We start from the raw sequence: 15,698 nt of genomic DNA on the forward strand, positions 1-15,698 counted from the left end.
AAAACATTATTAGCCTAGCAAAATATAAGTCCCATGGGTAACATTACTTACGACAAGGGTCCAAGGTTGAGAGAGAACAGGAAGATGAGAGCAAACAGAGCCGTAGTGGTCTTTCGGTTTGAGGCTCGGCCAGCTGATCGACGCAGAGAATCACACTCCGTCTCCAGACTTGACAAGCGCTGCTGCAGCAGAAGATTTTCCTGCAAGGGAAGGTCGTGTTGTCAAGGGGGAACTGCCAACCTAGTGTAAAATATTCTATCCAATGTTCCCCATCTATGTTTATTATTCCTCCATCCCTTGAAGACTAACTTAGCACCCAATTTATCTGTAGCACCAGTCACCTTAATACCCAAGGCTCCAACTCACCTCCTTCAGTTTCTGGTTCTCTTTCTGTAGGTCGGAGATGCTGGCCTCTAGGGAAGTGAGGTACTCCTTCTTCTTCTTCCGGGAGAGGCTGGCAGACTCCCGGTTCTTGATCATCCTCTGCTGTCTCTTGAATGCCTTGAGCTGGAGGAGGAAGAGGAAAAGAAGCAAGAATAAGAAGAGGATAAAAGTAACTAAACAGATTATGTAAAACCAAATAGAAGATAAATATTACTAATCATATGTAAAACTAAAAACAAATAAGTGAACTAACTGACACATAATACCATAATACTCAATGCATTTAAAAGTACTTCAATGATTTACGAAGCCTACGAGAGTGAGATCAACTGCCCCCAAATCCATTCCCTTCCTTCCCTCTTCCCACATCCTATCTCTGCTCTCCCAAGTTCCCTATCTCTGCCCTCTTAAATCCTGCTAAGTCCTCACATCGGGTATGCTGCCCTGCTTCATGCCCGGGGTGAGAGCTGGCGCCAGGGGGGCCAGGGGGGCTGAAGGCGGTGCAGTTGTCGTCACTGATACTGGACTGCTGACCTGCCACGTGAAAAATACTTGTGAGGAATGAACAGGTAACACGATGTAACTAACGTAATAAGGTTTCAATAGACAGACAGGGCAGTTAGAGACTTGGATACAGAAAACATAAGACGGAGTGACACGTGGGAAACAGTTTTGAGAAGTGATAAAGAAACATGACAACTACAGATAAGGTTTCAATGATTACAATGATTGGAGACTTGGAGAGAAAAATAGATGACAGGTTCATGCATTGTAAGTTAAATCTGTCCATAAACAAAATCTAGAGAAGGTAAGAGATAAAAACATGTGCATAGGCTAACAAAGAGTAATAATACCTAGAAATTTGAAACTATGTGTTGATTAATCTATATTCTAATTTGCATCTTGCCTTTAGCTTCATCCTTACACTCAAACTAATTTTCCATGGTCCTCAGCCTCTTGCATTTCCTTTCTTTACCTCCAATTCCTTCCCCAGCCACTAACAAATGCTAACATGCCATTCCTTTTCATCACATTACTTTGCCCACTTGTGAATTAGCACTAATGTTCTTTCCTGCATGGTGCTAGTATCAGTACACTAAAACAATACATACTGCAGTGATGATGGAGGGGAGCGGGCTGGTGATGGGGGAGGTGCTGGCGGGGGGCTGGCTGACGGGGGTCTTCACCTGCACTACTCTGGGGCTGGCTGCTGGGAGGGTTCTCGTCACAGCTGTGGAGGAGTGCGTAGAGTGGAGTCAGGTGTTGTTACATACTGTTTATACCAACCCTTATTTTGTTACAGAATAGGAGGCAGCTCAAGGGCATGAAAAAGAGGAAACAAGAAAGTCCACAGACAGGCAGCGTTACATATCATATACACTTTTTTACTGAATAGGAGGAAGCATAAGGGGAAAAAATTAAAGAAATAAAGAAATAAAAAATGCCCTATGACGTACTCTCGTAAAAGTTAGTCTGATATAATAGTTGATCTCCGAAAGTTATGATCATTTTGACTAAGGATTAAATACAAGTCCTACTATCCATGTTCAAGTTAACCACCTAAAACTGATCTTAGTATTCATAAAAAAATGACACTTTTAAATGGGTGATAGTTATACGAGGTTTCTGCACCAAGAACGTAAAAAACACACGAGAACCCAACTAATCTCCTTTGTGGCCTTGGGAAATACTTGTTGAGAGAGCTGAAAGCATCTGAGAATACGAGTCTAAGGTATGATAGGTTCAGGCCTCACGAGGTGACTCGTGCCCTGCCTCACGGGTGTGTGTCCACACCATACTCCATGAGGCGGTGCACGAGTCGCCTCACGAGTCGCTTCGCCAATCATTTTTATGTTTATATTGTTTATTTTTCACCTGCCAGATGCAGGGGTGCTGCTTCAGAATATCAATCAGCATATGAGTGTTGCCACGAGTCCACTCAACGTTGTCCTCAACGTTTTCAGCCATGATCTGAGAGCAGCGCGCAGCTGATGTTCCCCCGTTCACGGCTCACGAGTCTAGACTCATGCCCCAAATATGCCTCTTGCCAGAGTTGCCGGCAGCGGCCTCATGCCCCTCCGTTTTCTATTGTTTTTGTGAGTCCGGGGGCACGTCGCCTCGTGAGGCCTAGTGTAGACGCGGCTTTACGTCACTCACCAGTCTTGGGCAGGGTCAGCTTGGGCACAGAGGAGGAGTTGACAATACTGATGACCTGTGGCTGGGGTGTCTGCACAGAAGACGGGCTCATCACCTTGGGCTGAATTTTCATGGTTTTGGTGACACGCCCACCCTTTGTTGGCCCAGGTCCTGACCCTCCTGTGGGGCAAACCGTAAAATAAGTCACACTAAGAACAGGAAATACTAGCATGCAAGTAGAAAGAACCTCACAAATACCAGTCCCAACAACGCAAGTGAAAATGATAGCAAACAACAGCTATATAATCTAACCGTCGAACTCCATAAAGGAAGATAAGGACATTAAACAAAAAAAAAAACAAGAAGCTATATAGTTTAAAATCAACACCTGAAAGCTCTCAAACAATAGATGAGGAAAACTGTATTCCTCTTATGCCCACCAAACCTTCACACTTAACCCGGTCCATATATATATACATTCCCCCACCTGTAAACTCATTAGGTATTGTTTTTTCCCCCTTTTTTTACTTTCCTCACTTTACTGGCTGTCTTTTATTTTTCGTTTCCATGTCTGCTTATCGAGAGGACTCTGTTTGGCTCTATATCAAATTATTTTCCCGTAATGCCTTTCCTTGGATCACAATAATAATAATGGTGGCAGTTTTAACCCCTTGACTGCGGACTTCCTACAAGAAGACATCACCAAGCTACAGGAATGGAACAAAAAGTGGCTGCTACAATTCAATGAAGGAAAATGTAAAGTCCTGCACATAGGGAGGAGATATCCAGCATACCAATACCACATGGGAAAAACTCCACTATCCACCACAGAGGCAGAGAAAGACCTGGGAGTACATGTCACCAGGCTACCAGTGAAGGCCATATCCATGCCAATCGCAGCGGACGGGTTAATGGGTTATGTGAAACGGTAGCAACTCTACAAGACTTTCCAGTACCAAACCTACACACTTAACCCAGTCTATACGAGCAAGACTTTCCATCCATCAACTCACCATTCCGCGTTGTGATGGTGACGACTTTGATGGGCTGAGAGAGATGGTTGCCAGATCCACTACTACTGCTGACCAAGGGCTTCTGTTGGTGCTGCTGCAGGGGGTGATGGTGCTGACCCAACACCATGGCCACAGGGGAAGGGGGCTGGGGGCTGTGTGGGGGGGAGGCCTCACTCTGGGGTGGGGTGATTGGGGGAGTGTCCAGCACCTAAGAGAAGGGGGCAGTTTGTGAGGTCTATTAAATCAGTTTCGAGTCACATTAAAAGGGGAAAAAGGATAAAATTCAGCATAAACTCGTCTTGTCCATCTCATACATTCAGAGTTCTAGTACACGTCACAAGTTACAAGTCTAAAATTTAAAAAGAAGTGAAAAATTTAGCGTAAACTTGTCTTGTCTAATACATTCAAATGATTATGATAAATGAGCTCATTAGCATAACTATCAAAAGACTAAGTTTAAAAAGAAATTTAGTGTAAACTCATCTTAATTATCTCATATTCATCTATTCAATGAGTTATGGTAAATCAGCTCATTAGCATCACCATCACAAGACTAGAGTTTAAAAAGAAGAAATGTAGCACAAACTTGTCTCATCCATCTAATGCGTCTAAAAGAGTTATGATAAACGAGTTCTTTAAAATTACTGTTACACGTCGCAAATTTAAACAGAAGCAAGAAATTCAGCATAAACTTGTCTAATCTATCTAATACATCCAAAGAGTTATGATATACAAGTTCTTTAAAATCACTGTTACAAGTCTCAAATTTAAACAGAAGCAAGAAATGTAGCACAAACTTGTCTCATCCATCTAATACATCCAAAGAGTTATGAAAAACAAGTTCTTTAAAATCACTGTTACACGTCGCAAATTTAAACAAAAGCAAAAAATTCAGCACAAACTTGTCTAATCTATCTAATACATCCAAAGAGTTATGATAAATGAGGTCTTAAGAATCACATTAGCAAAATTTCTTGAGTATCTTTGTCAATCATGTGTACAAGTGCCTTCCCTCCCTCCTCTCCTGCACACACCTTGACGTTGGGCTTGACGTCGCCCCCACACAGCAGGTCCCAGATGTCTTTGGTGTCGTCGGGGGAGGGCGGCAGCTGCACGATGTGTTGCGGAGAGGCCGGCTCCTCCTTCACCTGCAACACATGTCACGACAACACAATTATACATCGCCATTATCATCAAGCTAATCCTATCCTATCCTATCCTATCGTCTGGGTGAGGAGTTAAAATGGTTACAATTATATAGTTTTCAGTTATGTATAGTTTTTAAGGGGATTAATGAGATATTTGTCTCGTAGATATATGTATATACATTGGAAATACAGTTTGAGTTTGCTATACAGATACATATTGCATCAGGAAAACCAGAAATTATATATACAGTTGGTTGAATACTGACTACAAAAGTAAAACAGACTAAACCAAAAAAAAAAAAAATCTAGTAAACTTAAAACGAATAAATCTAAAGAGTAAATATATGAATATGTGATACTAATGATAGAAATATTAAAAAAAAATTAGTCTTCCTTCTGCGGACCATCTTTAACCTTCGGACAAGCCTGAGGACCCATGTCTAACCCTCCCACCCGTCCCGCCACTCACCAGACTCTCCGGTTCCATCCCCCGCAGCTCAGGCCCGGGGCTCGCCACCAGGTTAGGGTAGAGTGTGCGCGTCAGCATCTCCTCCGCTGTCATATCACCTGAAAATTACACAAGTTTAACCTGGTGGCAGCGGGGATCATGTTTCTTAATGGTCCCTCCCAGCGAGAAAAATGAGAAAAAAATCACCCCTCATACAAACCATTTCATAATATATATCAAAGCATTTGTGATCAGATTATGTATCGCCTATTTTGGGGGGTTTATATCATGGCACAAATTTGGCCTGTCGCTGCTACACGGTAAAGCCACAAATCTGGCCCGTTGCTGCTACCGGGTTGAGAAAAGGCAAATCTTGATAGTACAAGTAGAGGTAGCTACTATAAATGAGTTAATGTAAATGTGTTGGAGTATTTATGTTATCCTCAATTAATTAGTAGAGTGGAAACTGTTCTATTCTACTGATTACTTGAACACAGCATGAGTATTCCTACATATATTTGGCTTCCATTACATGTGGCACCGAAATAACTGCAAAGAGCATATCCTTACACACTCAACACCACATATTGTTTTTTTCTTTTTACGTCTACACCTATTGCGCTGGTAGGCTTGCTTGAGGAGCTTGGAAGGTATTCGCCCCAGCCCATCATGGCGCAGGCAAGTGTTTAAAGTGGCGCCATCTTCTCTTACATACATACAAAAGGAGTTCGAGTTAAAATAAATCTTGATCAATGCAGAGGTAGATATCATTATTTTTTTACTGCAAGGGAGGCAGCTCAAGGGCAAGAAACAAATAAAGCAACAAAAAAGCCCGCTAGACACTGCACTAACATAAAGAGGAATGAGAAGCCAGAAAAGAGGTCAATTTCAGGAGGAGAGGCATCTTGATACTCTCCTTTTGTTTAAGATTATGAAAATGTTAACCTTTATTATGTAACAGCAAAGAGCAAGCCTATGCACACTCACCATCATACTTGAAGGAATTTGAGTTACAAGACGAGGATGAAGAGGAGGAGGAGGCCGGGGACATGGCGGAGGTGTTCCCAGTGGCCAGTGCCTGGAAGACGTCCCCGGGCTGACAGGGCCACGGCGGCACTGGCTCCATGTCATCCAGGGCCAAGGGAAGCTGCGGCAGAGATCAGGATTATTTAGCGCTACGAGTCTGATGTTATTGGTATTCTTTTTTAACATTTCTTGGGACTGTTCTGTGTAATGGGAATGGAAGTGTTAGGTATAAGGGGGTATAGTATAAGTAGTAAGTAAGGTGAAGTATTAGGAGGTATAGATATTAAGACTTATTACTAATGGTTTAGGATGGCTAATGATGATGAAAATGAAGAGGGATGGAAGATATGAAACAAGAAAGTGTGAGGAATGAAGGGAAAGAAAGAGAGAGAAGGTGGGAAGGGTTAGTAAGGAAAGAAAGGGATGTGCGGTACAGAAAAAGGATAGGGAAAAAAATAGGTAAGGAAAAGTATAAATAGGTAAGATAAGGTGTAAGGTATGAGGGGGTACGGCAAAAGCAGGCAAGGTAAGGTGTGAGTAGGTAAGATAAGGTATAAGGAGGCATGGGTGGATCATGGAAACAATTAGGGCCTCACCTCAAGGTCGTTGGAGAGTTTGTGGATGAGGTCATCGTCACTGCTGGACTCGGACACATCTGAAACGAGAAAAAGGATGTTAGGTTAGGTTAAGTTAGGTTAGGTTAGGTTAGGTTGGGTAGGGTAGGCAATACATAGCAAATTACAGATAGTACATACTTCCTAGGAGCTGAACAGAAAGGAACGATCTCCCCCTCATAAAAAAGATCTGAGAATAAAACTGTGACCTCCTTCCTCTTCTATGACTTTGTGCTATATGGGAAGCGGACAACCTTACAAAACCTAAAAACAAATAAAATGAGATACTTCCTAAGAGCTAAAGTAACAAGACTGACCCACGAAAAAAAGACCTGAGACTATAACTGCTCTTCTTCTCCTATGACTGAATGACTTTGCACTGTGCTTGGTATGAATGGATATGAGAGGGAGGAGGATAAACTTAATCTCATAACAGGTATATAAAAAGAGTGCCATACAATTTTCCCAGGGACTAAAGTAAACTGCACCACTAAAAATAAAATTGTCAGTCACCTTTTTTCCCTGAACTACTGACTTTGTGCTGTGCTTAGTGGAAATATAATAATGATGGGGAGGATGACAGTTATTCAAATCATCGAGACATAAATTAGTGAACACAATAAACATTTAAGCATGTGCATAAATCGTACATAGAGTGCTGTGCTTCTGAAAGTAGTAGGAATACAAAAAAAAAATGTTATGAAGTACATGTTGTGAGGCTAAAAGGAAAATACAAAAGTGCAAAGAAGAAATTAAAGTGCTTGGCAAAAATGCAGCGTGATACAAAACAAAATGAGAAAGGAAGGAAGTCAGATTGATTACGGAGAGATTAAAAGCAACAGAAATCAACCCAGGAAATCTAACCACTCAACTCTTTCTTACATACAGAGTTAAACAATCGAATCAAGGTGTTAATCCCAAATAAATTATACTCCTCCTTTCTCCCTTATTCTACAAAATCCCTGATAGACAGAAGTTACAAGCTCTGCCATCCTTGGAGTCACAAATCACCCAATCAATCCTTACAATATCAGAAAACAGAGTCACTGGGAAACCGAACTAAACTGTCGTAGAAATGGTTAGCTACGTATAATCCGCACTGGGAGAAAATCACGTTAGGAGGAGACATGAGAGAAAATCATGTAAGGCAAACTGACATAGAAAAGATTAGTTACTTATAATCTACAGAAGAAAATCACGTTAAGAGAGACAAAATCAATTTAGAGCCTCGTCTAGTAAGGGTGCATGTAAGAATCATCATCCGAGTGCAGAACAAAGCAGGGAGAATACAAAATCAGATTCCCCAAACCCATTCAACCAAACAGGCAGCCAGAGACCCCTGCCACACCACACCACACCACACTACATCCCACCCCAACCAGACCTCCTTGGGGAAAATCCATCATGTCCAGCTCTGAAAACAGTTCCTGAGAGAATGGATCAGCTGGAAGGGTGATTGCTGGGTTGTCTGGCATGCTGGTGGAGGAGGAGGGGGAGGAGGGCTGTGTTGATGGCTTAGTGGGCTCTGGGAAGAAAGATTTAGCCTGGTTATTTATTATGCATGGTGGAGATAGGATGGGCAGTAGTTAGGGTGCCATGCAGGAGAAATGACACACACAGAAGACATTTAACAGTCATATTTAGTTGTTCATTCCTCGTTATCGTAAGCATGTGAATTTAGGATTAAGTTTAGGTATGGTATTTAGTTGTGGTGCGAATGTGAGTGCAATACAAGAAGGAAAACATTAAAATATGAACAAAAATCACTGTTAATGGGTGTTTGGAGCAAGCAAGCCCTGACTTCCCTCTCCTATAAATCAGGGAAGACAGAGGACCAGGTGAAGAGATGAAACTATGTATACCATTTGCCGAAGCAGGACAAGTTAGGGGCGACAGAACACCAAGAGAGAGATGATATTGAAGCATTTCCCAGAGCAGGGTGGAGTACACTAACATCAGAGAGAGAGGTGGAGAATGTTTAGAAAGGCCTTGCAGTATACTAGTAATGACTGAAGATTATGATGATGATAAAGAAGGATGGAAAGTATGGAGGAGGAAAAAGCAAGGAATGAAGGTGAAGAAAAGGTGGGAAGAGTTAAGGAAGGAAATGGATAAGGATAGGGAGAAAAAGAAGGGGAGAGGAGAAGAAAAAGAAGATGGGAAGGGATAAGGAAGGTAAGGACTAAAGAGAGTGAATGAAGAATGAGAAAAAAAATGGGGAAAGAAGAGAAGAAAAAGGAGGGAAAGGTGAAGGAAGGCAAGGTATATTGAGAGAAAGAAGTACAAGGAAAAAACATAAGTGGATAGAAGAAAAAAAAAGAAGAAATGGAGATAATAGTTAACCTGGTAGCTGCGGGGATCATGTTTCTCAAAGGCCCCTCTAAGCGAGAAAAATGAGAAAAAAATCATCACTCACACAAACCATTTCATAATATATATCAATGCATTTGTGATTAGTTTATGCATCATCTATTTTGGGGGGTTTATATCATCGCAAAAATCTGGCCTGTCGCTGGTACACAGTAAAGCCACATATCTGGCCCATCGCTGGTACACGGTAAAGCCACAAATTTGGCTCGTTGCTGGTACACGGTAAAGCCACAAATTTGGCCCATCGCTGGTACACGGTAAAGCCACAAATTTGGCCCATCGCTGGTACACGGTAAAGCCACAAATTTGCCCCATCGCTGGTACACGGTAAAGCCACAAATTTGCCCCGTCACTGGTACACGATAAAGCCACAAATTTGCCCCGTTGATGGTGCACGGTAAAGCCACAAATTTGGCCCGTCGCTGGTACACGGTAAAGGCAAATATTTGCCCCGTCGTTGGTACACGATAAAGCCACAAATTTGGCCCGTCACTGGTACATGGTAAAGCCACAAATTTGCCCCGTCACTGGTACACGGTAAAGCCACAAATTTGCCCCGTTACTGGTACACGGTAAAGCAACAAATCTGGCCCGTCGCTGGTACATGGTAAAGGCAAATATTTGCCCCGTCGTTGGTACACAGTAAAGCCACAAATTTGGCCTGTCACTGGAACACGGTAAAGCCACAAATTTGCCCCATCACTGGCACACAGTAAAGCCACAAATTTGCCCCATCACTGGTACACGGTTAAGCCACAAATTTGGCCCGTTGCTGCTATCGGGTTAAGGGGATAAGAGATGCAGGGTATAAAAGAACACATGGGAAAGTCTCACATGAAGGCACTTAAAACAACAAGAGGGTGAATGACACTAAAGCGGGTGACATATCTGCTGCAAACAAAAACTCAATTAGTAGGTTATCAGTTGAGAGCAAAAACTGAAGTGCATGAGCCATAAAACACAAGATTCCATACAAACTTATTAAACTGTATGGATTTCATTGAACATCATACATTATATATACTTTAACTGAATATCGTTATTAGTGCGGGGACAGCGTTGCCAAGCTTGAAAGACCCGAAAAGCATCTATGTGTATCATACTTAAGGATTATTTCGCTTACTTTAACACTGTACTGTTATGTTTGGGAGGGAAAGAGATGGAAAGTTATTCCAGTTTTATTAATTATGTTTTCTGTGTCCCAGATTAATGAATTTTCACTACAGTGCACGTAGGATAACTGTGCTTCTTAACCTCCATGATCCTGTCAGCCAAACGTCAGACCCACGGGGAAATACATAGTGCGAATGGCACTGCGGCCTTCCAGGCATGAATATGACACTTAAATAAAATTTTGATGTTTAGAAAGCAAAAATAAGTAAGCTTCCCTTAGAAAGAGACAGTCCCGTACATCCAGCCCCAACGTTCAAGCTGGACGCTACAGACCGCGTATACCTGAGTTTTCATCCGCGTTCGGGGGGGGGGGGGGGGGTGTCGCAAATACCCTACTCGCGTATAAGCGAATCCGTGAACAGTGAGGCCGTGAGCGGCGGGGGGCTTCTGTATATAATATTATCACCCAGTCATATTATACATTTCTCATTCTTATTTCTGTAAATTATGTAAAAAAAAGTTACTTATAAAGGTAATGAAAGTATTCTGTGCTTCACTGCAGCAAAAGACGGATATTTGTGATCCCCCCATTAGCATTTCCAGGGGTAGTTTAATGACCCTGGTAGTAGTGTGACGCTTCTGCATTGTGAATCTGAAAGAAAGACTCCTTAGAACCCGATTGATCTCCTTTATGGCCGTTGGAAATGATTATGCGAGTAGCCAACCAGTATTAGTTTTGAACATTTCCAGGGGTAGTTTAATGACCCTGGTAGTGATTTGGCGCTTCTTCTGCACCATGAATCTAAGAAAACTCATTTGAACCCAACTGATCTTTTTGGCCGTTGGAAATGATTATATATGCGAATGACAAACCAGTATTAGTTTTGAACATTTCCAGGGGTAGTTTGATGACCCTGGTAAATTATTATTTTTTTTTAGTAGTTTGACGCTTCTTCCGTACATTGAACCTAACCCAACTGATCTCTTTGGCCTTGGGAAATGATTATTATGCAAGTAACGAACCAATAGGAGTTTTGAGCATTTCCAGGGGTAGTTTAATGACCCTGGTGGTAGTTTAACGCTTCTCCTTCTGTACCTTGATCCTAAAATAACACGCATTAGAATTTAAAACCCGACTGATCTCCTTTTTGCCCTTGTGAAATTTGTTACACGAGTGGCCAGTCAAGCTGTCACCAAGTTCTGATCACGGGATAGACTCGAGATCGCCTTCCCGACTGAAATCAGAGCTCGCAAGTGATGGATTTCTGGGTGCGGGCGAAACCTCACGCCCAACGGGAATCGAACCTGGGACCTCTTGATTGTGAGGCGGGTGCGCTGACCACTCCACCACATAGTTTCATTGAATAAACACGGTCCTTCTCAACACACACACACATACACACACACAAACACAAATAAACACACTCGATATAATACTTCTCGCCGACGCTTCACCCTCATACAAAAAATGAGAAACTACGCTAAACAAACACATTTCAAGGTTACGCAGAGGTGACTGACCAACGTGTGTGTGAGGGGGGGAGGGGGATGATGCGTCGCTAGGAACTCGTCTCTCTCTCTCTCTCTCTCTCTCTCTCTCTCTCTCTCTCTCTCTCTCTCTCTCCGACTTTTACTTTCCTACCCCAAACATTCAGTCTCTCTTCCATGACTTTCCTCCTCTTCTTCTTCCCCTCTTCCTCCTTTCCCTCCTCCTCTTACACCTCAACCTTAACTGAACTGCGTGTGTGTGTGTGTGTGTGTGTGTGTGTGTGTGTGTGTGTGTGTCAAGGGAGACGCAGCGAGTATTAACACCTGTAAGCATATATAATGTAGTTGAGGAGGAGGAGGAAAACCATACATTGCAATATCATCAAACGTTTTAGCACCTTCGCGCATTCCATCACACACAACTGATGCAAAAGAAGAGAAAAATGCGAAAAAAACACTTCATCTCTCTCTCTCTCTCTCTCTCTCTCTCTCTCTCTCTCTCTCTCTCTCTCTCTCACGAATGAAGAGGAGCGGTCAAGGATACGATATAACGAAGAAGCCAGACTTGCATGCGTGATTACAGCGAAGTTCCGTTATGCGACACCGACCAGGGAAGGAAGGATAGGGCGAGGAAGAGGAGGAGGAGGAGGAGGAGGGCGTTAGTCGAAAAATCTGGCATGCCTGGCTGCCGGTCAATGTCCTTCTCATTCCAGGGAGGGAGGAAGGGAGGAAAGGGGGAGGAAGGAGGCGAAGGAGTCCTACGTCCCACGATGATTAGTTTTTCCGTTGATTGTGAAGGAGGAGAAGAGGAAGATGATAGTAGGTAAAGGAGGGAAGGAGCTGTAGAAAGGACATGACAGTAACGGCTTTCCGAATAATAGTAGAAGTAGTGGTAGTAGTAGTAGTGGTAGTAGTAGTGGTAGTAGTAGTGGTAGCGGTGGTGGTGGTGGATTATGTAATTCTTGATCCAGATGTTTGATTTTATCTGTGTGTGTGTGTGTGTGTGTGTGTGTGTGTGTGTGTGTGTGTGTGTGTGTGTGTGTGTGTGTGTGTGTGTGTGTGTGTGTGTGTGTGTGTGTTGAAGTAAGGGCAAATATGTTAGCTTTCCGTAAATCTTCAGAGGGAACAAATTATCACAGATGTTTAACTTTTTGACGAACCTAATTTTAAAAGAAGCACACACACACACACACACACACACACACACACACACACACACACACACACACACCTGCACACATCATGTTAGGGTACATAAAACTCTTATTAGCATGCACACCTGTACTGCTAGACTTTTCCTCTTCACACACACCTTTACAAGCACGTCTGACCAACCCAATAGGCAGCGCAGGGAACATTATTAGTTTACCTGAATACCTGTCTGCCTGTACCTTGATATATGATGGCAGGTGTTCGATGTAGGTGCTCCTCTACTACTACTACTACTACTACTATTAAACTACTACTACTACTACTACTACTACTCTCCTTTTCATCTTTTCATGTTCCTGACTTATCTTTCTGTTTGCTCCTCCTCCTCCTCCTCCTCCCCTTCCTCCTCCCCTCTTCTTCTTCCATAGGTCTTTCGTATCAAATATTGAATTCGATCGATGACTTACTTTCGGCAGTCTCTCTCTCTCTCTCTCTCTCTCTCTCTCTCTCTCTCTCTCTCTCTGAATATGCGATGATTCATTTAACCTTCGTCTAAAAAAATATATGAAGGTTAAAAATTACACTCCCATGACACGTGTTTCTCAAGTGCCCCACATTAATTTCCACCTGAGAGAGAGAGAGAGAGAGAGAGAGAGAGAGAGAGAGAGAGAAAAAAAGTGTTTGGGTATATCACCATTGACGACACACACACACACACACACACGAACTTCCGCATTAACAACTACCGCAATTACTACCACTATTAACTACTACCACTACCACTACTACTATTACTACTGTACCTTGGAGTAGATTGGAGAAGAGCGGGAGAGGAGAGGTGGGAGGAGCCAGCCAGGAGGAAAAACAGGAGGAGGAGGAGAAGGAGGAAGTGTAATGAGGAAAGGAAGAGGTGGTTATGGTGTTTATGCCTCTTACTCCTCCTCTTCCTCCTCCTCCTCTTGTTATCACTTCCTCCTCCTCTTCGTACAGGACTCTTGACGCATTCCCTCCTCTTAGTAATTCTCCTCCTCCTTCTCCTCTTCTTTCTTGATCCTCCTCCTCCATCTCCTCCTCTTCCTCTTCCATCAGGTATTTCCTCTCCTCCACTTCCTCCTCCTCGTCTTCGTCCTCCATAAATAGATCAAGTACCACCGATGACATTTTTTTTAAAGTTTTGTTGCTGCTTTTTTTTTCTAAGTTAATTTTTTTCTGTTTTTTCCCGTTTTTTTTCTTGAACTTTTCTTGATTTCTGTCTTGTTCTTTTTTTCTTTTTTTCTTTAATTTTCCGTTTTTTATATTTTACTTTATTTCTGTTTTTTTCGAAGTTTTTTCTTTCCTGTTTTAGTTTTTTGTTACCCGTTTGTTCCTTGTTTTTTTCCTTTTGTTTTTATCTTTTTTTCGTTTTTTCTTTATACTTTTTTTCCTTATTTCTGTTCTCTGTTCATTTTCATTCAGTTTTCTTCCTTTCTTTAATCTTTTCCTTTTCTATCTTCTTTCCATCTTATTCATTTTTCTTCCTTTAGAGTTTCTTTCGTCTTTCTCTTCCTTCACATATCGTCTCTAATTCCTCTTTTGGTTCCTTTTTCTCCTTTTTCTCCTTTTCTGGTTGTCAGTGATATGCATAATTTGTTTGTTTGTTTGTAAGATTGTTTGTTTCTCTGTATTACATTACGAAATCTCCTGCAATGGTTAAAAAATGAAAATAATGAGAGAGAGAGAGAGAGAGAGAGAGAGAGAGAGAGTTTCTTTCGCTTGGCCAAATATCACGCTCTCTGTGGCCTTCAGGATTTCCACACACACACACACACAGACAGTTACAAGACTATTATTTCACACTTCAAATACGAATGTCTAGAGAAAACTACTCTCTCTCTCTCTCTCTCTCTCTCTCTCTCTCTCTCTCTCTCAGCATGGTAATAACAATCTTCTACTAAAACAAAACCGATTCAGTGATTCGCTTCTCTCCTATTTCTCTTATAACCATCAAACAATTTTTCTTTTTATATAATTCCTTTTTTATATATTTCCCTTACAACAAGAATCAATGTCTGTAATAGGTCAGCCGCAACAGCAACGACAAAAGTACCATTATATTTTTTCCAGTCGTTCGCTTTTTTTTATAATATTCCAACAATCATCGAGACAACACAACCACAGGAATCCAATCACATATACAATCACCAATACAATCAAGAACAAAACACAAAGCTGAGAAAAAAGAAATATAAAAAACCCGGAAATAATAAAAAAAATAATACAAATAGAACAGAAAAGGAATTAATAAAAAAAAAGTAAACAAAAAAGCATCACCGTTCTGCTCTTTCTGTATTCTGTATTTTCCATTTCGTATTCTGACCGCAACACCGCTTCGTTAAAACCTGCTCGAACTGCTTGCAACACCGCTTCGCTCACTAACACACGCACCAACACCAACACCTAACCTAACCTTCCTTGTACACGAACCAAGCACCTTTTCATTATTAGATCGTTGGGTCGTTGTTACGGAAGCTTTATACGATGTAGTCTCTCTTTTATCCTGTCAACACACACAGACATTCACACACACACTCAACACCAACACTGCCACCGAGATCTGAATGTAGTGACCGATTCTTCTGCTTCTGAGATTTGAATGAAAAATAACCGACTCCTCTTTACTGCCCTTCGAAAACCACTGCTATCAGAAGCACATCCGTTCGGTTCGCTGCTTTGCTAGTTGTCAAATTACGCGCGAGGTGGTGATGGTGGTGCTGGCCTTGCTACTACTACTACAACTATATACCAACGCCATTACTTCCATTCTAAA

General features: G+C 42.0%; 1 protein-coding gene across 4 annotated transcripts in view; it reads right to left on the reverse strand.

Moving 5' to 3' along the window:
• Positions 1–15,698, reverse strand: part of LOC126997543 (cyclic AMP-dependent transcription factor ATF-6 alpha-like) — a 30,252-nt gene that overhangs the window by 4,670 nt on the left and 9,884 nt on the right. Inside the window, exons 1-12 of one of the 4 annotated variants that reach the window (XM_050858701.1) lie at positions 13,696–14,083; positions 8,154–8,294; positions 6,752–6,810; positions 6,117–6,276; positions 5,151–5,248; positions 4,568–4,681; positions 3,534–3,741; positions 2,542–2,700; positions 1,497–1,615; positions 814–918; positions 367–507; positions 52–200 (exon numbers count right to left, since the gene is read on the reverse strand). In XM_050858701.1, the coding sequence (XP_050714658.1) occupies positions 52–200; positions 367–507; positions 814–918; positions 1,497–1,615; positions 2,542–2,700; positions 3,534–3,741; positions 4,568–4,681; positions 5,151–5,248; positions 6,117–6,276; positions 6,752–6,810; positions 8,154–8,294; positions 13,696–14,053 (1,811 nt within the window). In that variant the 5' untranslated portion in view covers positions 14,054–14,083. Of the gene's footprint in view, positions 1–51; positions 201–366; positions 508–813; positions 919–1,496; positions 1,616–2,541; positions 2,701–3,533; positions 3,742–4,567; positions 4,682–5,150; positions 5,249–6,116; positions 6,277–6,751; positions 6,811–8,153; positions 8,295–13,695; positions 14,088–15,698 lie in introns of those variants that run through there. The other 3 variants (XM_050858703.1, XM_050858702.1, XM_050858704.1) reach the window with 3 other exon arrangements.

Source organism: Eriocheir sinensis, chromosome 12 (assembly GCF_024679095.1).
Source record: "Eriocheir sinensis breed Jianghai 21 chromosome 12, ASM2467909v1, whole genome shotgun sequence".
In the NCBI taxonomy this organism is placed as follows: domain Eukaryota; kingdom Metazoa; phylum Arthropoda; class Malacostraca; order Decapoda; family Varunidae; genus Eriocheir; species Eriocheir sinensis.